A 23,001-nucleotide genomic window follows, 5' to 3' on the forward strand; every position below is an offset into this window, starting at 1 on the left:
AACGACGGAGAAATTTATCAATCGATCTGTTATTCTGTCAGATTGAAGATTCGGTGACCACAAAACCATTTTTGTTTTCAATTTCTTGTACAAATATATAGAGAAGAAGCTCTACTACTCTTTGTTCAAGGATTTATAAATAACTAATGATAATAATAGTAAATACGCAAAACATATGAAAAAGGATATCTTTTTTTCCTATATTTGCACTTAGGCAAAAAATTCACTAAAGGAAAATGTTCACTTGGGCAAAAAGTTCACTTAAGCAAAAAGTTCGCTTAGGTAAAGAGTGCGATGCTCCATGCATTAATAATGTCTGTTTTTTATTATAATAAAATGTATGCGATGTCAGTTCCATTCTGCAATAATCTTCAATTAACTTAAGGAGCCATATATATATATATATATATATATATATATATATATATATATATATATATATATATATATATATAAATATATATATATATATATATATATATATATATATATATATATATATATATATATATATATATATAGATATTTATATATATATATAATCATTCTATCTGTTACACTGTCATGACATCATTCCTAATGGAGTTGTTGGACAATACGCCGTAAACTTTTGCAATACCAACAAGAACAACATGCAAAAAATCTATATATAACTATATATATATACGGTCGGCGTCCATGGCCTGGTGGTTGGGGTGACCGCGTGATGGGGCGGGAGGCCCGGGTTCGAATCCCGGTGAAAGTTTTTTCACTGTTCTGGATTTTCCAACTCATTACATTTTCAATTACATATATATATATATCTATATATATATATATATATATTTGTTATCTGTTTCTGTCTACTAATATTTCCTATTGGAGTATACGGATTTTCTTTATAATGTTGAGATGCACTCTAGCCCAACCTGTTGTACCAGCTATAAACAAAGATCTCGTGTTGCCCAATTTCAGAAAGTTTCTGTCATCTTCTAAACCCAAAGCATACTTTCTCTTGGGATAGTCAATTAGCTCTTTTTTTACAATTTGAAAGACACAAAATTTAAAGGACATAATTTTAGATTCAAGTTTTGCTTCTCTGGTGTGAATAGAGCTTGGTACTTGCACAGTTGACCGTTTTCTGTTCGGATTTAACTACCTTATCTCCCGCCTCGAAATAGATGCTTTTATTTGGTAGCTGACAGTAGCTCTTTAAACCCCCATTGCGTCATCATGTCACGATTTGTCAAACTTATGATCTCCAATATCAAACAACATTTTAACTTTAGTGTCTGATAATTGGGTAAACGAATACGACACGTAGCGTTAGATGTTCAGTCCTTCTGATTATTTGTATGTAAACCGAGATTGCTGCAGGCGTATGTCATACCTATTTTCTGTCTTTAGTTTATAGCCTAATGAGAGATACTTCAGATACCGAGTCCTCCTCCAATTCTTCTTCTTCTTCTCCGTCTTTCTCTGTCGGCTTCTCAACTCCATCTAGCCAGCTCTCGATTCTGTTTGTCAGAACATCTTCAGACGGGACAATATCGTCACGTGGTAGTCCATCCTTTAGGTCGGACAAAGATTTAATCGCTGTAGAAGCCCGAGGAAGTACAATGTCTGTCGAAGGACACACTTCCGATAGCTTCCATCGTCTCATCTTCGGTATCAAGTCGTCGTTATTCGTAAAAGTTCGTTCATCGAGTCCGTTTCCAAACGACTCGGGGCAACTCAGCCTATTTGGTCTTAATAACGACAACGTCGACGGCTCATTGGTATCATCGCTGTTACGCATTGAGAGGCTCATCCTATGAAACGACGTGTAACCTCTTGTCGCCTCCGGGTAAAGGATCGATCGATCATTCTCGGTTTTTCGAGAGAAATGATAGCCTTGATTGTTTATGTCCTCAGCATACTTGCCAGGTTGCACTTTTAGAATCATTCCAGCCGTCACGGTAGAATTCTGATGCAGCTTTTCATTCTGAGTCCCCTCCTCCATATCGCCAATCATAAATTTTGCTTTGGAAGACTTTTCCAAGGGGCTTAAGGGCTCTGATGTTTTTCTTTCATTCTCCAGTTCACCATCATTGCACATGATGAACCCGTTAGGTATGGAAACGGATCGCGTCAGCCGTCTTCTCGTGATTCTTCGCTCCGTGGTGGAGTAGCTATTAGGTTTTTGTATTGTACTTTGATCAGTAGTAGATGATGATAAGTTTAAAGGCAATCCAAAAGGTTTCTTAGATTTATTCTTATGAAATCCATTCGGGAAGGCACTGAAGGGTCTCTTAGGGTGATGACAGCCCCACCCATTCCAAGATGAGCTCAGAGAAAGGGGCTTACCGTCGACGTTTTCGATTGAAGGTAGACAAACCATGGAATGTACTTCATTCAGCAGCTTTTTTCTTCCACCCGATTCATATAGATCGTCCATCTTGATTAACATGGCAATAATGCGTCAAATTAGGCTCAGACAAATCTTTAATAGGGGATGAGAAAAGACACAATTGAAAAAGAGATAAATTGGTTGATCAAAATCAACTGTCAGACCCGTAGTAAAGATATCCCGATATAGACATATCGTGATTAGTCTATCAATATTTCTTAATCGTACTGATCAAAGAGGTTTATGAAGGGACTAATTAATCAATTAACGCAGGAGCTGAAACTTGCAATTTTTCTCCATGACTTTTATTACGCTTTAATATATAGCCTAGCTGAATTTACGACTCATATATATTTATTACCCCGATAACTGACTGATGACGATCGACCCAATTGTCTTATTGATGGTAGTAGCGACCTTAAACCATCTTCAGAAGATAAGGATTCCGAACATCAAAGATTACCGACATGTGCATCTTTTTTAAATCACTCGTGCATTGCAATTAAGGCTTAAAAAATATCCTGTTAAGGGATTTTATTATGGATGTTGTCGTCAGAAGGCCACTCATATAGTTTGATACTGGGAATGATTGCAAGCAGCCAAATAATACGAAGTTGACTAACAACAAATTTAGGATTCATCAAAATTCAAGTTTATTGCATTACGTGATGGGAAAACTCCCCCAAGTTTTGAGTTTCTATTAAATTTGATTCATTGTTCAATATTAAGTTATTAAAAATAATATATAGTGTCGTGATTTTATTTGAAAATAATTAACATTTTCCTTATTTCTATAATACGTTTGATGATGTTACGGAATTGTTACAATACCAATATCCAGGTCTTTTTTATCTAAACAAAGTAGGCCTGGATCAGTTGACATATAGATCAGCTGATCTCTATTAAATGATGGATCACTGTAAACCAGACAAACCAATTAAGCCGTGGCCGGGATTTCACGAATTGATGTTTTCTTATATATACATAATATAACAAACAATTACACCTACCACGTGGCAAATCCATTAATTTTTGAAACGTGTTATAATTGGTCGGAAATGTCACGGGCGTAGGCAGGGTATAATCAAGAGGGTTGAAGAGGGTGACTTGTCATTGAAATGGAAAAAGGGGGAACTTTTTGTGGACACGGTTCAAATACCACAGAAAATATCGACAGTTTGCGGTGAATTTTAACCTTAACAATATGGAATTATTAAAGAGAGTAATGATATTGAATCGGTTTGCTTTTTTTGTGTGTAAATTCAACTGTTTGAGGGAAATGAAGTGAAAAGCGAAGAAAGAGTTTAAAAAAAAATTCAAACTTTCTTTTCAGTGTACTTACTCTCCATACTACTAAACAATTTGAACTTTATATTAGGATACATATTTTAATAAAATGTGGAACGAATATGTTGCTTAACGCTGCAGATGTGCGATTATGTGATCAGCAGAGTTAAATGTTACGGCTATATAGTATGAGAAATGTAGGGCATTTCTTTTAGAACGTTCCCAATCATAGCCTCTATACTGTGGCCTCTATAGTTATGTTGGTTTTACCGTAACACTTTGTTAAGGAAATAGGATGTTAGTTTAACGAATTACCGATACAGTAGTGGGATGTGGTGTGTGTGTGTGTGGAAGGGGGGGGGGGGTATTGTATGTCTTATTAGTGACGTGGTAATGAATTCTGGTAAGCTACGGTAGATGAGGACCGTGGGAGGGGGAGAGGGTCTGTTCGTCTTCTAGCCGAATTGTTACTACGCGCTTTCAAGCTTGTGCTTAAATGAAACTTTCAAAGACAGATATAAAAGGATTCGTAAGCTAGGTAAAATGTTATGATCTCGCCCCCAGAAATTGAAATTTGAGGTAAAGTTTATGAACTATATGTAGTATGTTTCTCATCAATAACTATATACCATTTATGAATATTACTTTAATTTTTTTATACATATCTCTATAATATGTATATATGATTATGTATGTGATGAAACAACTCCACTCATTTTCTAATCAATCTTTACTCTTGTAAGCAGTGAATGAAGAAGTATAACAATATCATACCATAAAAGGAAATCGTGCCAGCCAATCATGACATTTTTCAGGCCCTATTTTTATTCTGTAGGTTAGTAACCTCAATTTTATCATATTTCATTTTCCCCTCCCTTCCTTTATATGAAATGTTCTCACAGCTGCCGTGGAGATTCAACATCCTAGTTAAGGAAGTCTATTGCATGACTGATTTTCAGCCCAGACATCGAAGTTTAACGTATTTAACAGAGAGAACGAAACAAGCTGCTAATGAAGCATGCAGAGGCGAACTCCGAAAATTGAAACCCACTCTCTTTGCAAATATTGCCAAAAAGATAAAATTGAGTAATTAGCTTCTCAAGCGTGTATGTTTACAATTTTTACATGATACTTCATGTGGGTTATCATACAGAGAGTGTTGAGAAAAAAAAACTTGTAGTGTGCAATTCACACCATCTCTCTTCACTCTTCTTATCATCTTAGAGTTTTATGTTTCATCTTAGCGACAATATTCTTGGTCCTATGTCTGATTTTTCCATGTCTCTCAATACATAATAATAATTCCTTGTCTTTATTGCTGACGAGAATTACAAACATAACAATCTGCCGCGAGTATGTCGATCATAGATATAAAAGTAGGTCCCTCTTATATACGTATGTTTCTGACATAACATTTTTACTGCAACGTATCTATGCGCTGAGACTTGCTGCTGAGACGGTGGCGTGACAAAGGAAGGTCATAAAGGAGGGGGAAGGGAGGGGTAGAAGTGACGAGAGAAGGAAATTCTTTAGTGGGGAGGAGAGAGCGGAAAGGGGGTGCTGTGGGCCAGGCGCGTAGCCAGGAATTTGCCAGGGGGGGGGGGGCGAAACTGTAGATTCGGCATTGCAAACTATCTGCCCCCTTCGCCCCCCCCCCCTTGGCTACGCGCCTGTGTGGGGCCGGTTGTCTGGGGGGAGGGATAAGATCGTTCGAGAGAGAGGAAATGATAGCTCTTTTTGATGGTCAAGGAACAGTGAAGTCCTTTTTTTTGCTCTTTCTTCGAAAGAGAATGTATATATATATATAAGCTAAGGGGACACGGAATTTTCACCTGCTCGCCAACCAGTCCCACCATTCCCCTCACATACATTACATTGCTGTGAATGATATCACTATACAGTTATGTGTCATATAAAATTTAAATTTCGCTCTTTGTTTTTATTGTCATTAAACCATATGGTACCCAACATATATAGATGGCAGCACATTAAGGGCGTGGGATGTTGCGCGAACGCAAATCATGTCATTTGCTGTTCCCTGCTCATTACGTTCAATCACGTTTACAAACACATGAAATTGTTTTACGCACAACATTCGTGGAAGCAGCATGACATTCTACGCAGACGTGGTCATAAATTTTACTATTTGCTTTTCATCATGTTACTTGCAACCCGCATTAAATACCACAGTTTCCAAATAGATGGGCCTATGGTTGAACGAAAAAATAAATATTAATACGACATATGTGTAGCAAGCGAATGTGCAAATTTACATGAACTAATAATATGTTTTGATGAAGAAAGCTTTAGAATCGACAATCTTTGTGTTTTACTTTTACCCTTATTGTACTTCCGGCCATATATAGTAGGCTATTTCGTATTGATGGTACCAATATATTACCATATAATGACTATAACCAAACGGTCTTGATTTTTATTCACAAAAGTAGATAATATTAATTATTTGTTGATCATAATACTTATTGTTAACTCAGTGATGAGTAATATATGAAAATAAAATTGTTATTTTCAGTCAGTGAAAAAAGTAAATGTTCTATGTCAAAGATACTAAATAGGACTGTTGTAATATCACAGTGTTATCTATGGTTTTTGAGAGTTATACAATAAACTGCAATGAGTTTGGTACGATGTTTTTGCCTTGTTCGAGTTACACGTTTCCAGTTCCATGCTTCTTCATCCATCCTGGTCGATTTATCGATATTCTAAAAACATCCAGACTGTCTTATTATTTTTAATACATCAGTGATCATTAAAACCTATAGCCGGGCCTGGTATACGTAAAAAGTGCAATTAAAACTTACCTTTCATATATGATGCCTTTTTTATATCTCCGGTAATCAAACTCCATATATATATTGTCCCAATTGATAGTAGTATTTAAAACTTTGAATTTCAACTTTTGCAAATATTTGTATATTCTGTTATTCTCCCTTACTGTTCCTCTCAAAACCTGTTGTGAAACAATGTATTTTGAGCAATAATTAATAATTAAAGTAATAATTAAAATAACAATTATTGGCAGAGACGAGTCTGATGGGTTCATGGATTCTCAGTTAATGCTATGAATTTCTTTTACAGCAGCAAGCCACTGCTAGACAGCTAAATAATCCGGCTTATACAACAGTAGGTTACAAGGAGGGTCCAATTGCCTATCCTGTTTACAACTACTTGTCGCTAACTAATATACAATAGAATCCAACAGCCTGTAAGCCAATCGGCGTTCTTTTTTTGGACCATGTAAAGGACATTGTATATTGTTCCTCATTGTAGCCTTTCCCTACACCCCTCTTCTAAAATCAATTCATTTTGGTCTACCTCTCTACTTGTACCCCTAACAGTGTATAGATCTATCTCTGATTGAGATTCAATAAGGAATATTGATTGATTTCTTTTCAGGGATTATCGATCCATAACACGTAAGCTTGTTCACCATTAAGTATGCTCATAGAAATACGATCAAAGAGTTGAATTCAGGTACATGAAAAGTCAAGACAGGTAAACAAATGATTTTATAGTCAAGTCATACAGGAACGAAGCTGAACCGAAATGTACACAAGCACACATACACAACACCCACACGCACATATACACGCACACATACACAACACAAACACGCATGGCATACATACACACACACCAATGTGGACTCCGGTACCGACCTGCTGCCAATCTCAGGCCCTCACAGTACGTGACGAATTGTACATGTAATATTATTTTGTGTAAAAGTAAGTTGGCCTGACGTTTCGATCCTAGCAGGATCTTCTTCAAAGGCTAAAAGCCTTTTTAGCCTTTGAAGAAGATCGAAACGTCAGGCCAACTTACTTTGACACATTCTCCTACACACGCTTCTCGGCCTTTTTGGCTAAGATCATGTGTAGTATCTGTTCCCTTCGGGAATGGTGATGCACACCTGACGATGATCACACAGTCACAGTCCCGATGCAAGGGGACTGGGGTTGAGAGCGGATCAGTCGTTTGGTAGTTTGGTTTTCGTGCCCAGGTTCTTTCCTGGGTGACTTTTTCTTAAAAAGTATTCTCCTACACAGGCTCTTTAGTGGATAAGCAGTTTGCTAACAGTTTTATTTTATTTTTTCATTTTATTTTGTCAATGTTTTATGCCTCTCAAAATAGACGCTGATTTTTGTCATGTTTTATTGTGCTGACCTGTTTTGTCGGGTCGAAGGTGATTGGAGGGAGGGGGTGGGGGCCTTGGTGAGCCGACGGGTGTGTCGGTGGTTTATTTTTTTATGAGTTATCCTTCCAAAAGATGATTAGGACAGGAGGGGGACATGAAGATGCTTGTCCATGGGGTTCTGTTGTCTGTAGAGGAGGGTGGGGGGGGGGTCTGTATGAGTTCGTACTAAGAAAGTTACTAAATTTAGTAATTCCATAGGGATGCACAACCAAAAGGGGGAGGAGCAAGGGACGAGGTGGAGCGGGGGGGGGAGGGGGTGGTTGAGGAGAGGCAGTGGTTGAGGAAAGATAGAGATGAAAGTACCTCCCGTCATAAAAACTTCTCAATTATTTCTTGACCTAAGAATAATTTGCAAAGATCAGCCCCACCCCAAAAATCATAAATAAATAAAAGAAGGAATTCAGTGTGTGGTAGCAGTATACTAATGTAGGCTGCATTGAACATAGCATTTTTCTATTGTTATCCATCGAAATCTTTGTAGGATTAAATGAGAGAATTTCCCTAATCAGATTACGTAAGAACTTCAGTAAGGGGACGCTGACTGAAAATAAATCTCAAAAGTCGTCAACACACAACCTTTTATTGAAGTGAGTAAAACCCAATCCATAGTTTCAATCTTGCCAGAGTATCAGACAAAAAAAAATGTCACATGTAAATTTTTATCATTTCAAACGCTCTGTCAATATTAAAATTTAGACTCCCCATGGGCAAATTTTTTTCATCAATTTCATGTTTTATCTCTCAGACAGTTGAATACTTTATTCGTCCTTGAAAGTCTGTTGACTCGACGGATCTGACTCATCTTGCTTTTCTTTGTTACTTTATATCGTCAGTAAAATTGCAGCATCTGATTTGGTGAAGCTAAATTATATCGCTATGGGTTCATTCATGTTATAAACAAGAATATGAAACATCAATAAAACTGCATTTCTCATATTCAGACGGGGGATGAGGGTTAGTTTTAGTGGTGTGCACGAGACTATGTGGGGGGGGGGGGGGGAGTGGGTAGCTATTGCCATTGCCATGGATGATTCGGCGAAGACCATTCATCCGGGGATATTTTATATTCAGTCGGGGAAAAATCATGAGAGCACTCCTCTAAGCCCAGGACGCAATGAAATGCGGATCCCGGGGTGTTAGGTTTTATACATTCTTTCAACCTCACACATAAATTCAAACAAAGTAATTGTAAGCACAACCTTGCGTTTAGGTCAACTTAAAACCTTAAAACAGCATTTTGCGTTAGGTCGCCGCTTTCTACATTTTTGACATGTCCATCGAGTTTTTTTTACATATATCAATCACAAAACAGCAAACTAAGATATTAGCCAAGTTTTTCCCTGTCAACAACGTTAATTGGCGAGTAATTAAGGATATTTGCAGATAATGAGAAAAGTGTCCACGACAAATTCCACATTTAAAATTAATCGCATACAGTTCCCCCAAACCCACTAGTTTGAATTCAACCAATCAGAGATGCAGGTTAAGTTATGAGCCGTTGCTCAAAATAGCTTCAAGACTTTGCGTTGGTACAACCAGGGAGATGTATGGAACTCCCTGGTACAACTGCCATATATAGACTGTACACAAATCAGGCATGGTGTTGTATTACGTATTGGTCAATGACGTTCGTAGTGTTTAAATATTCATATTATGGGCGAGGTTTATTGGGATCCCAACGGAAAATATCTTGGAGAAAACAAAGTTGAAAGTTGCAAATTTTTCGACTTTTATGCCACCATTTGAAGTAAGATTTAAATAGATCAGCTAGTTATGTATGTCGTTATGGCATAGTGGAGTCAGTGAAGTTGAGAAAAATCATAGAAAATGACGCCAAATGCTGCTTTAAGCTATAGTCTAAATATGTCTCAGAATGCACTGACCAATTGACCGCCTCCGTTATAAAATCCTGCAGGTTCCGCATTTGGCACTTTTATAAGGATCCATGCCCTTAAATACATTAGTCGGGTGGACTTCAGAAACCACGTGCGCGACACCGGTTAGTTTGCGAAAGGCTGAAGGGCTGAGTGAATCAGAGGATGACGTGAGTATGCTAAGACCTATGTTTGAGCTATAATTCCATTCTATTGTAAATAATCCCCTTTTATAGTATGGTTTAAATCAAATGAACAACCGAAAAATTGACTTGAGTAACATATAAAACAAATTTAAAAAAATATTGAAAAGAGCAGCGAAATGTTTGGCTAGAATAGGATTCCAACAAGTTCCAACCCCTCCCCTCTACAAAGTAAGCTTTTCATCCCTTCTTTTCACCTCAAACTGGAGAGTGTGTACCCTGTTTACATGGTGTGCAAGGTATACTGTACCTTCTGTCTGGCTTTGCAGTAGAGAAATATATGGATCGTCATCAACTAAGAGCTGAAGAGCTGTATTTGATAGATCACAGGGGTCTGTACTAAGGCCTGGAGGTTCCTGGTTCGAATCCTGTCCGAACCAAAACCGTCTTTGCTCTATTCAAGGACGTTTTAATCAGCAATTTGAGATTCCGTGGCGATCTAATTATCAGACAGGAAAATAATCCCCAAAAAATATTTGAAAAATTTCTTTTGTCCTCTTATTTTTTTTATTTTTTTTTCCATTAACCACAAGAGCTGAGGAGAATAACGTTGCTAAAACTCGTGCTACAAATATGAATATATATAAACTGGAGATATATCTGTCGTCATGACACGTGCATGGACACAAAATAAAATGATTTTTATCGCTACCATGTCAAACATGTTTGTCACTTGGTTGCCATCTCTTGCATTGATTGCCTATTTTGGTGCAAGGACACTTCCTTTTACGGATCGTGTAATTTCTGTCGATGCTTCGTCAAACCTCAAATCATTTTCAAGAAGTTCACTGACAGTTGTAATCCTTACCACAAGAAGAAATCTTAACATAAAACCTAATTTCCATTATTTTTGGTCAGTCTTATGTCGCTTCGGGGAACAATAGTCTTCTTCTCCTCCTACTCTTGCTCCTCATGCTCCTCCTCCTTCTCCTTCTTTCTTCTTCTCTTCTTATCTTCTTCTTCTGTATTTGCATTTAGATACAGTCCGATCTCCAGCATCCTTCAGATTCCAAACGAGGCAACTCATCGATAGCACAGTTATTTGACTCGATTCTTGACAAATTTTCAAATTCATAAACGCTTGACTATTTTTCAGTATAAGTATAGTCACGTTTCTATACGACAGGGATTTTTCTTGGTTAACATATTGATCTTTTAAAATATGAGCAACGCTGGAAAAAACCTTGAAGGGAAAATGTGGGAAATAGACTAAGAAAAAGAAAAAGAGAAATGAAGAGAAAGAGAAAAAGAGATAGTTTTAGGACATTTGAGCAATTGCCTCTGTTGTTTATTCCAAGCCACCAGTAACTTCTGATACTATTACCTGCGCTATGCCTTTTTTTTTTGGGTTTGTTTCGATGGCTGCTTAACGCCATGATATTAATAGATTAACATTAATACCAGCATTGCTAAATGAGGTTATCATTGTTGCTAGCACCCTATGGTAAGTATACACTTCAGGGTGAAAGTTGGCTTTACGGAAATTCTGGTCCTCATTTTGTCAATTGGGTGTATAGTTGTCATACCATACTTGATCTGATTCGATTCACTGGAGTTCTGTGATTCGTTTGCTTTGAATTATTTTAGGCAATTGTCCGGGCCGATTGGGATTAAGCTTGCCGAGATCTTTTCTTTCTTGCAATTTATATTGATCCGCCGGTGAGTTTACCGTGCATTATCGATAGGTTAATGCACGGTCAGCTGACGGCAACGGACCAATCAGATTCGCTCATGTTTGACAAATATGAATGGACGTTGTACAATAATTTTTTTTTTATATCTTTCATAATTTCATATATACTTGACTTTATAACTTCAACACAAACGTGCACTTGGATTCAATAAAGTATTAGTTAGTAATATGTCGTATTTTTAGTATACTAATATGAATAATGTTTGTAAAAATTGATTATCGCTACGAATCAACTATAACCCCACACAAATCCTGGGGTGGGGATGGGGATTACCCCCTCCCATTGGCAAAATCAAATTGGCAAAAAAATCATAGTGCAAACAGAAGATAAATATATAAAATGTACTATGTATATGCTCCAACAGTATTTCAAAAGTTTTGTATCGGTTGCATCTACCCTCCAGATTACCCAAAATTCTCAAAGAGAAGGGGATACCCCTCCCCTTAGACCCTCCTCTGAAGGACATTCTAACCTATTATCACCACCCCCCCCAAAAAAAAACAAGTTTTCCCCGCTGGTGAATGGCCTGCATTCTACAGATTGTTAAACCTAAATAGAATTCGCATATTTTCGTACCGGGTGCAAAAGTAAAGAAATGCACTGTTTTGATGTTCAAAGGTCTAATCAAGTAAATTGTGTAATAGTACAAAACATAGTTTGATATGAAGTATAATAATAATAATAATAATAAAAATAATAATAATCATAATAATAACACTAATAATAATAATCATCATCATATATCTCCATATTAATTTCTCAACACTTTCTTTTAATCTCTTCTATGGTTCTACTGTGGTCCTAGCGAACGATGGACACGGTATCGTACTGGTTCTCTGGAAATCGGTCGGTTTGGTCGCCCCGGTCCAGTCACCTGCCTCAGTCGTATAGGCCGGTTCTGAGAAGAATCCAACCAATTCAAAATTCTAGATCGAGTGGATACGTCCAAATAATCGACACCGTTCATGAAATGTGGACCAGATCTGGTATGAGTCGATCCATCGGTATAGGATGAGGTTGATCCCGCCGGCACCCTCCTTATGGCATGTCGAAAAACGGGGTCGCTACGGGGGACCACTTGTGTTACTCTTCGAGGCCCAGGTAGAAATCTATCGGCAACGGGACCCGGATATCGATACAAAGGATCTTGTTCATAAGTCACCGGAAGGTGCTGGGGTATTGACGGTTCGACCACAAAGCGCTCACCGGTTGATACGTTCCTAACATGGTGCGGTTCACCCCTACCGGTTATGGACTCCACTTCGAATCGTTCCAATGCTGTTGGTTTCGCTTGGTGGGGTTCTTGAGAAATCAATTCAAAGCTGGTCCCTGGAGGGATGTAGTATACTTGTTGGTTTAGTCCATAGCCGGATTGTCCATAGCCGGAGGGCCAATAGTTATAAGGATCATAGGCTGGACCTCTGATGGGTGGCACAGAGGGTCTGTACGTGGCGTATGCAGGATATGGCGAATAAACGTTCGGTGGATATGATGGATAAAATTCCCTAAAAACAGTCGAAGGCTGTACGGCCCTGTGTAATCCGTCTTGGACAGGTGAATATTTATCACGTGGGTAATCGGCTGGTGGTAACGTATCGATAGGACGCCCATTCCGTTCGACAAGGCCTTCATCAAAGTCGTGCTGACGGTCATCATTGACACCTTCCACTCGAATGGATGGTCTAGGAATCATCCTAGAGACACGAGAAAAAAAATAGAAAACATATATTTAATGAGAAATTGCCAAAGGGTGATTAATTCAGGAATCACTTATAATAAAACGAAACCCCGTTGGATAACATTCAACACCATTTTATCACCTTTTTGAGTATTTTGTTGCATTTTAGAAACTGACCAGATTATCGGTGTGCTAAACTAGGTTGTTCAGCCATTTTAATAGATGAGCCTTGAAAATTTAAAGGTTCTTTCCTTAAAAACCAAAGAAATAAAAAGAGTATAGAAATACAATCTGTATCGATGGCAATAATCTTAAACTATTAAAAACATATCAAAATGAATGTTGTAGGTTAACAACATATTAGCATTTAATGTTGTAGGTTAACAACATATCAACATTTAATGTTGTAGGTTAACAACATAACAACATTTAATGTTGTAGGTTAACAACATATCAACATTTAATGTTGTAGGTTAACAACATATCAACATTTAATGTTGTAGGTTAACAACATATCAACATTTAATGTTGTAGGTTAACAACATATCAACATTTAATGTTGTAGGTTAACAACATATCAACATTTAATGTTGTAGGTTAACAGCCTATCAAATCAATGTGTAGGTTAACAACATATCAAATTAATATTGTAGGTTAACTACATCTCAAAATTAATGTTGTAGGTTAACAACATATCAAATTAATGTTGTAGGTTAACAACATATCAAAATTAATATTTTAGGTTAACAACATTAACAACATATCAAAATCAATGTTGTAGGTTAACAACATATCAACATTAATGTTGTAGGTTAACAACATTAACAACATATCAAAATCAATGTTGTAGGTAAACAACATATCAACATTAATGTTGTAGGTTAACAACATTAACAACATATCGAAATCAATGTTGTAGGTTAACAACATATCGAAATCAATGTTGTAGGTTAACAACATATCGAAATCAATGTTGTAGGTTAACAACATATCAACATTTAGTGTTGTAGGTTAACAACATATCAACATTTAATGTTGTAGGTTAACAACATATCAACATTTAATGTTGTAGGTTAACAGCCTATCAAATCAATGTCTAGGTTAACAACATATCAAATTAATATTGTAGGTTAACTACATCTCAAAAATAATGTTGTAGGTTAACAACATATCAAATTAATGTTGTAGGTTAACAACATATCAAAATTAATATTTTAGATTTACAACATTAACAACATATCAAAATCAATGTTGTAGGTTAACAACATATCAACATTAATGTTGTAGGTTAACAACATATCAACATTTAATGTTGTAGGTTAACAACATATCAACATTAATGTTGTAGGTTAACAACATATCAACATTTAATGTTGTAGGTTAACAGCCTATCAAATCAATGTGTAGGTTAACAACATATCAAATTAATATTGTAGGTTAACTACATCTCAAAAATAATGTTGTAGGTTAACAACATATCAAATTAATGTTGTAGGTTAACAACATATCAAATTAATGTTGTATATAGGTTTAGCCCTCCTTCACCATTATGAACAGCTTGCTGTACTCCAGAACAACATCGCGATTACCCATGCTCATTATAACATCATCAAGGCCTCTTTGAGGATGCACGTAATTTTAATTCATTAAAATAATGAAGTTACTCTCTTATACCAATGTACCAACGTTCCGTTCAATTTTAGAGTTGAGATGTCCTGTTAAGAGTGTGAAGCGCGAGATCAGAATAGTTTCATGAATGGTCTGAAATTGTAAGGGAAAGTCTTTTACCTTTACTAGATCTTTAACAATAGCACGACATCCTTCTGCTTTCTGTAAGTCTTTTGAAATGCTATAATATACTCTTTTTTTCTCCAAATATTATCGAGGTATCAATTATGTCGCGGTACCTATTATGACGCACTTTGTCAAGAAAGAAATTTCGTGTACGTTATTACGATAGCAACGGAAAATAAGCTTAGCTTGAGGTATGAGAGCATGTCTCTCAATGTTTTTGTCTTAAACAATAATATCCAACAGCGATATCAAGTTTCAAAGTTATGTCCACGTCATGAATATCCAGCACCGATAACCTATATTTTTTTTATATTTTGTTTATGTATAAGCTTACATATATTGACTCAATTGTGAATTGAACCGGTGCTGTGGCCGATCGTGGATAAATACGGTGGCATCTGAAGCAATTAGGTTTGGGATCGGGAGGTTCCGGGTTCGATACCCGGTCTGGTCATAGTTATAGATGGGTTTTTCATCCAAGAGCAATCTACGGTTTTCCCATCTGAAACTTTCTAACTTTGAAAAGATTCCAAATTTGAGTTAAATTATGAATTGGAAGCAACCCAACGTGTAAGTTGTAATCCATAAGCCCTTGCGGGTTTCTCCCACATTTGTGGTCGCTTACGCGTCGTACATATAACTGCTTATTATTATTAATTGCTTCTGCTCAATGAATGAATTAAATAAATAAAAAATGAGTGTATTAATATTCGTGCCGGATGAAGGGAACGCAAGAAAATGATTAATTTGTGATTGGGTCTCGGTCTCTCGGCGAAAGGTTTCCTCACTGTCAAACATCGTATTATATATTTGCCTCCATTAAACTCCCATCTTAAACAATCTTTAAATTTGGGTTTTTGCCCGCAATATCAGTGTTTCTCCTGGCACTTTCACATCACACTTATGTCATCAGTTTAATGAATGTTTAAACGTAAGGCTCGGGGTTTTATTTTTATTTATATCTTTTTCCGATGTAAGATTGATGAAATTTCGTCACCGATTTTGAGTAATTTATTGCTTGTACGTGATAAAAAAAGTATTAATGTTAATGAAATCTGTGTTACATATACATCCTAGCTCGATACGCTTGGTCTACAATGTAGTCAGATCTAAACATACCAAGTCTCTTTTGACAGCTGCAAAAGGCCAAAATCTGTCGTAGCCGAAAGCATGAATATTTATATCTTACCGATTCGTTGCCTCCGTCAATCATTCTTGTTTTTTTAAAAGAGAGGAACAGACAAAAGGAAGAAATCAACAGCAAGGCCTGTTAATACCATTTTACCAAATATTGCCAGGCAGTGGCGTAGGAAGGTACTTTTGAGTGGGGGGGCTGAAGACTGATGGCCGGCCTGGGGGAGGGGTCTAAGGGGAGGGGGTCTCCCCCTCCCCTTTGGAATTTTTTGCATTTCCAGGTGGCCTCAGATGCAATTTGGTGCAATATAGCACACTTCAACACCCACTCCATTTTGTAAACTTAATTTTGTATTTTCACCTGGCCTTAGATGCAATTTGGTGCTCCAAATGAGATTTTTTTTCTCATTTGGAAATGAAAAAGGGGTTTTCTGACTTGCGGAGCGGGGGGGCGGAATGATACTTCCGCCCCTCCACATTTTTCACTGGGGGGCTGGCGCCCCCCAGCCCCTCGGTTCCTACGCCCTTGTTGCCAGGTAATTTAGGGACAACGAGCAGGAGAAGAACAGTCTATTTTGCTGTGTGTATAATAACAGAATAACAACAGAAATTTCCACAACATCATGCAGTATTACAGATATATTTGATGAAGCCTTCGTAAAGGTATAATAAATTATATATATTAAAAATGAAAAACTAAGAAAAAATATATTTATCTACTGCAAAAACAAGAGCACGTGCATGTATAATTCGGAGGCGGGCCTGTTAGCCTCTGAGAAAGATCAAAATGCTCTATATAGGGCCTCTAAACTTTATATAAGTGAAATCTATATTGAAAAATAGGCTAGAGAGTCAAATAATGGTAATTTAAATTCATACTTCTATTTCTAGTTCTAAAGTACGTACGTCAATCTCTTAGAATGGAATGGAATTTTTACTTCCTTTTCGTTTTTTTTCTCAAACGCAAATAACAGTTTTCTTGTCATATGCATATTCGAAAGTGACACATTCTCTAAAAATTACCAAGTTATGCAAGTAAAGCCTAATATTTTAATAACCATGACGTTATTTTTGAGGGGTTTCTTGTTGAAATCTGTCAATTTTAATTTAAAACTGAGAAGCTTGTGGTATATTAGGTCTGATTAGAGCGAGAGTCTGGGCGCTAAGGCTGCATTCTTTCAGCACGCTAAAGGTTAGCAAATGGCTTGTCAAGTTTCGTAGACTTAGATGAGACCAAAATAACAGCGCCCCCTGTTTACTTTATTTGCGATTGTTAAGCCCCACTGGATAGCCTTCCATCTATAACTGAGCACGATCTTTGGCGTTAAATTCATTTGACTGCTCCATATAACACGCGAGTTATTAACAGCTAAACCGAATACTTTTGTTTTAGTGTTCCACACATTGAAGTTAACCACTTTTTTCGTTTCAGTGGCAAAGTTAAGCCTAATCTGAATAAACAGTTTGAAAGCATGTCGTTTCTTTGCAGTGTTTTTGTAAACAGATGTATTTTGTTTAAGTCTATGGTGTGTTCTCTATTTTTACACTTTCTCATATGATATAGCAAACCATGATGGATTGATTCACTCGTTAAGATTTATGAATAATGTCTCCTTGGCATCGTATTCCGGGATATTTTGAGCTGATATCCCTTAATTTCATAAAACGATCCTCAATCTTTGAAAGCCTTGTCGAAGTTTAAGTAGGTTGGTCCTCACACGTTGTCGCCAGATGTTGCCGTTCGTTCGTTCAGTCGTTCGATTTAGTCTAGCTTCTAAAGTTGTCTATCCAGGGATATGATTTCTCAAAATAACCTTTACCTACTTCTCGCACGCAAGTTTCGAATTAATTTTACACAACTTTAAAGGGAGTGGATATCAAATTGATTGAAAATAGTAAGAGTAAAAAAGTTAATAGTTAAACTGAACACAGACATGAGACAGAAAGACAGACAGACAGACTTGCATATTTATCATACTGACAGACATAAAGTTCGGTGCACAAACAAATAGATAGACAATCATATATACAGAGAGGCGTATATGAGTCATAAACAAACGAAACCAATACAAGTCACGAAGGTTGTGAGATAGACAGACAGACAGACAGACAGACAGAGTGCTATATAGATTAATAGACAGATACCCCCCCACTCCCTCGGCTCGCCCCTATCACTATAGAAGAATAAGTCACTTGATCCATACAGTTACATTGAACATTTCGGTAGGAGGAATGTGGAGTAAGTTGGTCGGGGGTTGTGGTGAGTGGGTGTGAGAAACAGAAACAAGAATTAATATATGAGATTCATTTTTCATTTTTTTTTGGGGGGGGACTCAACTTTCCTCTCTTTTACCTGTGTGAGTGAGTGCATGGGGAGGGGAGGGGAGGTGGGTGGGGAGGGATGGATGGAGTGGAGAAGTAGAAGGCGAGGAACGTTTGGTTTAATCTATTTATCGCATGTACTCATGTGAGATGTCACTATGATAATGCTCTTAAAAGAAACAGCCAAGACTAATGCCTTCACACTTCCTGAATTGTTGTAGATAACTAGGAAAGTTACTTATTGACGGATACGAATAAGTGCTCTCTTTAAAATTTTGAATAAAGCTCAAGTGCTATGTATTTCCGAATGTCCTTCCTGCAGAGCTAATGATTAAGATGAAGAAACAGAGACAGTCAGTGGGGTGCAGCGTTTATCCTCTTGAAATATTAACAAGGCTATTGAGATGCAAGATATCGAGAAAGAGAGAGAGAGGTGGAGAGGGAGAGAGGAAAATGATGGGATTTCATTTCTGTAATAATAGTCCTCAAATGCTATTCCGAACAGGCCTTTTCTTATTATATGTTACTTCATGTACATTATAAGGAGGTTGTTGCAGAGCTGTTATTCTCCTTCAAATTCTGATTGCATAATTTTCGTGAAGGCTATATGCAGATTATCACAAAACCAGGGAACATTCTCGGTGGTGGCAACGGGGACTGGAAGGTGGTTGAGGAGGTAGGGTGGGGGTGGTAGGCGTAGGGTAATGAGGGAATGACTGGTATTAAAACGTAATTGTATATTGTGTGTTAAGTAGTAAGTATAGACAAATCTTTTCCTCTTATGATGTTGGTGACGTGGAAGCATGTAAAAGTAAAGAATTTAGAAGAGCACTATATATATATATATATATATATATATATATATATATATATATATATATATATATATATATATATATATATATATATATATATATATATATGTAGACAAAAAAAGACTAGAAGACGGTACAAGGTAAGGGAAATATGGTATATATGTGCTAAAATGTGTGCAGGGGGAGGGGTGGAGTTCGGTTGAAAGCAGGGAAAGGAAAGAGGGTTTGTGCTAAGGTGGGGGGGGGAGGTTACCTTTCCACTTCTGCTTTGATATGAGGGTTCAGTTGGTATTCTGAAGGGGTACCATAATTGTATCGATATGTATAATATAATATATAATATAACATAATTATATATATATATATATATATATATATATATATATATATATATATATATATATATATATATATATATATAACCAAACACTCTCACATACAAACACAAACAGATATATAAAGAATGATAATAGGATGTCACCTCCTCAAGTGTTTTTTTGATAGGGTTTCATTGATTAGCAAACCTTTGAACTTTATGTATAAATTCTTCGTTCCTGGCTCAAACTTGATGGAATTATTTTGTTTTTGTACCGGTACCACATAGTCTATATCTTATCTTACTTTTTTTTTTTACAGTCGAAATTGTTAGAACCACATTTGTGGCACAATGAACGCTTATCTTGTCATTTTCCACATAAGGACAAACATCGTACTCATGTTGAAGAACAGACAGAACGGCGAGAAATGTCCAAAAAAGTCGGCAATTAGTAATTAAACACGGGTTATTCCAAAATATAAAAATAATAATAATTACTTCATTAGGATTAGCATGTTGCTCATCTATGAATCATCCTATATGAAAGTGCATGTTAGATATTTGGTTCCAAACACAACATACTCTATCCAACCAAATAAGAATTTACAGGAAACAAGGGAGGAAGGTTACAAAAAAAAGTGCTAACTTGTTCCACTATGAATCTTGTAGAGAAAAAGATGTTTGCATCTAGTTTTTAGTTCGCCCCTCCCCCAATAAAGATAGTAGACAGGCGAGGGCATCCCTTTCCTGGATACGCCCATATATATATATCTGCACATTTCACCAACCCCTTTAGTGTTAACTAGGCGGCGTCTCAATGGTATCTAAAGTTGTCTTTTGATAACTAAGGAAGGTGTTGACTCATCGCCAGTGACGTAAACACAGAACGATTGTGTAGACAGCGAATAAATAAACTCAATTATGTTATGTATGTGCTGCCTATACAGCAAAACGTGATTCTTGGCGTCATAACGATAACGGTATAGGAATATGTTGTTATAGCATAGTACTTAATAACAGAACCACAATAATCATAGATCGACAGGTTATTTAAGCTATGCGAGGTCTCTATGCTTGTGGTTGCAATGTACTATATGTTAGTCTTACGGTATACAAACACACACACACATATATACATACATATATATATATATATATATATATATATATATATATATATATAAATATGTATATATATATATATATATATATACATATATATATACATATATATATATATATATAGCTACGGTTACTATGATGAGCTAAATGTATTTGTTTTGTAATGACGAATGTACTGCTCGAACGAATATCATCATTATGTATAGCCTATACATATTCACCATACAGATAAGACTACATATCACATACTAGCACCATTTTAACACTTACCTGTTAATTGCTTTCCTTGATAGGTTACAAAATCGTCGTTCTAGGTAATCCCAGCGATATGATATTTAATATACAGACATAAGCGTTACTGAGCGTATATAGACCAGTACTTTATAAACCAAAACAATCGGGCACAGTTGTTGTATTCCATCAGCAATGCATAACTGTAAAAGTATAACTATACCACGTTTAATGCAGGGACTCTGCTTCATTTGACCTTAGTTATAATAAAAACAAAAATGCTTACAAAAGTGTGACAAGGTTACGCCTAAAAGGTCTGTAAATGGATTCACATGAGTGAACAAAATGAATTCAAAGATAAACAGAGATAGGGTAACTACTGACTGTTATTTGACAGGTCTTTACAAAGTACAACTGCACACGCTTAGAATTACCCGCAGTACTCGTCTTCGTGCATATATCCGTATACTTGAACCCGGTCATGGCGTTGTATTCGCCTTTCTACTGTTACACATTGGTACTAGCGTCTCAAAATGTCCCAACTGGCTGACTTTAACCCCCCCCCCCCCCAAATTCTGCAATAGTCCGTGTAACTCGTACTATCACACCACTTCGCTATATTATTAATTGAAAACTAAACATGTTGGCGTTTTACGTATAACTAATTTCAGCAATGTCATATTTATGTCAGTCGACGAATTTCGTAAAACTTTGAAAACTAGTCCTGGACTATAAACTCACAATATACTTACATGGCAAATGTATATGTATAGGCTAAAGAGGCCTAAAACAACAACTAAGCAGGAAGTTGTTTCGTATTAACAGTGGATCCTAACACTTGGGTGTCTCCCTGTTTGTGCGTGGGAAAGGGGTCGGGGGGGGGTGGGGGGAGGGTGGGGCGTATTTCACGAGATCATCTGCATAGTCACTAGTGAGTGAAGTGGAAGTGATGTGAATGTTACACATTAATGTTTAGTTTCACATCCGCTACAGCCATCTTCTCTCTTCAAGGATATAGTGATGCAGTGTAGATCTTTAGAACTAAGTGAAGCATTATTTGTCTATAGAAATTTTATGTCATTCAGTTTGTTAAAAAATCAAACATTTTTCTCTTTTTGTATTTGTGGGGTAATTTGTACGAAAATGATTGTGCGGATAAAGATTGTAAATCATGGTTGACAATCCGTGGTACGTAGCATACGTCATTATCATGTGCAAGAATCATATGGGAGGGGGGGTGGGTGGGGGTGTATACAATACATGGAACAGTAACTTTCCATATTTGCAATTGTGGCGGGACGGATGGTTGTAGACGTAGCAGGTTGGGGGGGGGGGTGATGTGGGTGGGACAGGTGGCGCTAGATGACATGGTAATGGAGGTTAAACGTTCACCATCCAAGCCATCGTTTTGTAATATTATATGGTTTTAATTGAAATTTAAAAAAATAACCAGAAACAACGGGGGGGGGGTGGAGGTGGGGGCGGGGAGGGGTGAGGGAGGCCTATATACTGGCGAACCAAATTATGTAACCCGTCGACGATCGATAGGCTTCAAGTAGCAAGCTTACAAATAGGCCTATACGATATGTTCAAGTTTGTTTAATGACGTCAGACGCCATGCTGCATAAGACAATTGCCTAGAATTCAGAGGTTCTAACAACTCCCCCCTTTAACTGAGCAATATATCGAGTAAAAGCATTGACAAGATTTACAGAATATTACGAGCTGCTTTGTTTTGTATTGTGTTTTGATACTGAAATATTAATCGGAATAGAAACCTGACTTTGACAAAAATGCATAACTAACTTCTTTGTTATTATTTTATTCATATTTCTGTTTCATTTTCTTCATTACTAGGGAAAAGCAATGACCTAACATTTTTTCGCTCTACTTTTTTGCTCATAGATCTATCGATTTGAAAACTCTGCAATATGAAAAGTGTAGACA

The 23,001-nt window shown here is 36.8% G+C and overlaps 2 protein-coding genes across 2 annotated transcripts; both read right to left on the reverse strand.

Moving 5' to 3' along the window:
- Positions 1-512: 512 nt before the first annotated feature.
- Positions 513-6,835, reverse strand: LOC139968201 (uncharacterized). Its single transcript, XM_071972593.1, has 2 exons — positions 6,478-6,835; positions 513-2,461 (listed from the first exon to the last, which is right to left on the reverse strand). Exon 2 carries the CDS (start codon positions 2,426-2,428, stop codon positions 1,388-1,390), a length of 1,041 nt encoding a protein of 346 aa, XP_071828694.1. The 5' UTR covers positions 2,429-2,461; positions 6,478-6,835; the 3' UTR covers positions 513-1,387.
- A 4,366-nt stretch (positions 6,836-11,201) lies between these two features.
- LOC139967991 (uncharacterized) lies at positions 11,202-21,322 on the reverse strand. The gene is made up of 2 exons (XM_071972255.1): positions 21,094-21,322; positions 11,202-13,336 (listed from the first exon to the last, which is right to left on the reverse strand). Exon 2 carries the CDS (start codon positions 13,333-13,335, stop codon positions 12,433-12,435), a length of 903 nt encoding a protein of 300 aa, XP_071828356.1. The 5' UTR covers position 13,336; positions 21,094-21,322; the 3' UTR covers positions 11,202-12,432.
- Between the last annotated feature and the right edge of the window lie 1,679 nt (positions 21,323-23,001).

This window comes from Apostichopus japonicus, chromosome 5 (genome assembly GCF_037975245.1).
Source record: "Apostichopus japonicus isolate 1M-3 chromosome 5, ASM3797524v1, whole genome shotgun sequence".
NCBI lineage: Eukaryota > Metazoa > Echinodermata > Holothuroidea > Aspidochirotida > Stichopodidae > Apostichopus > Apostichopus japonicus.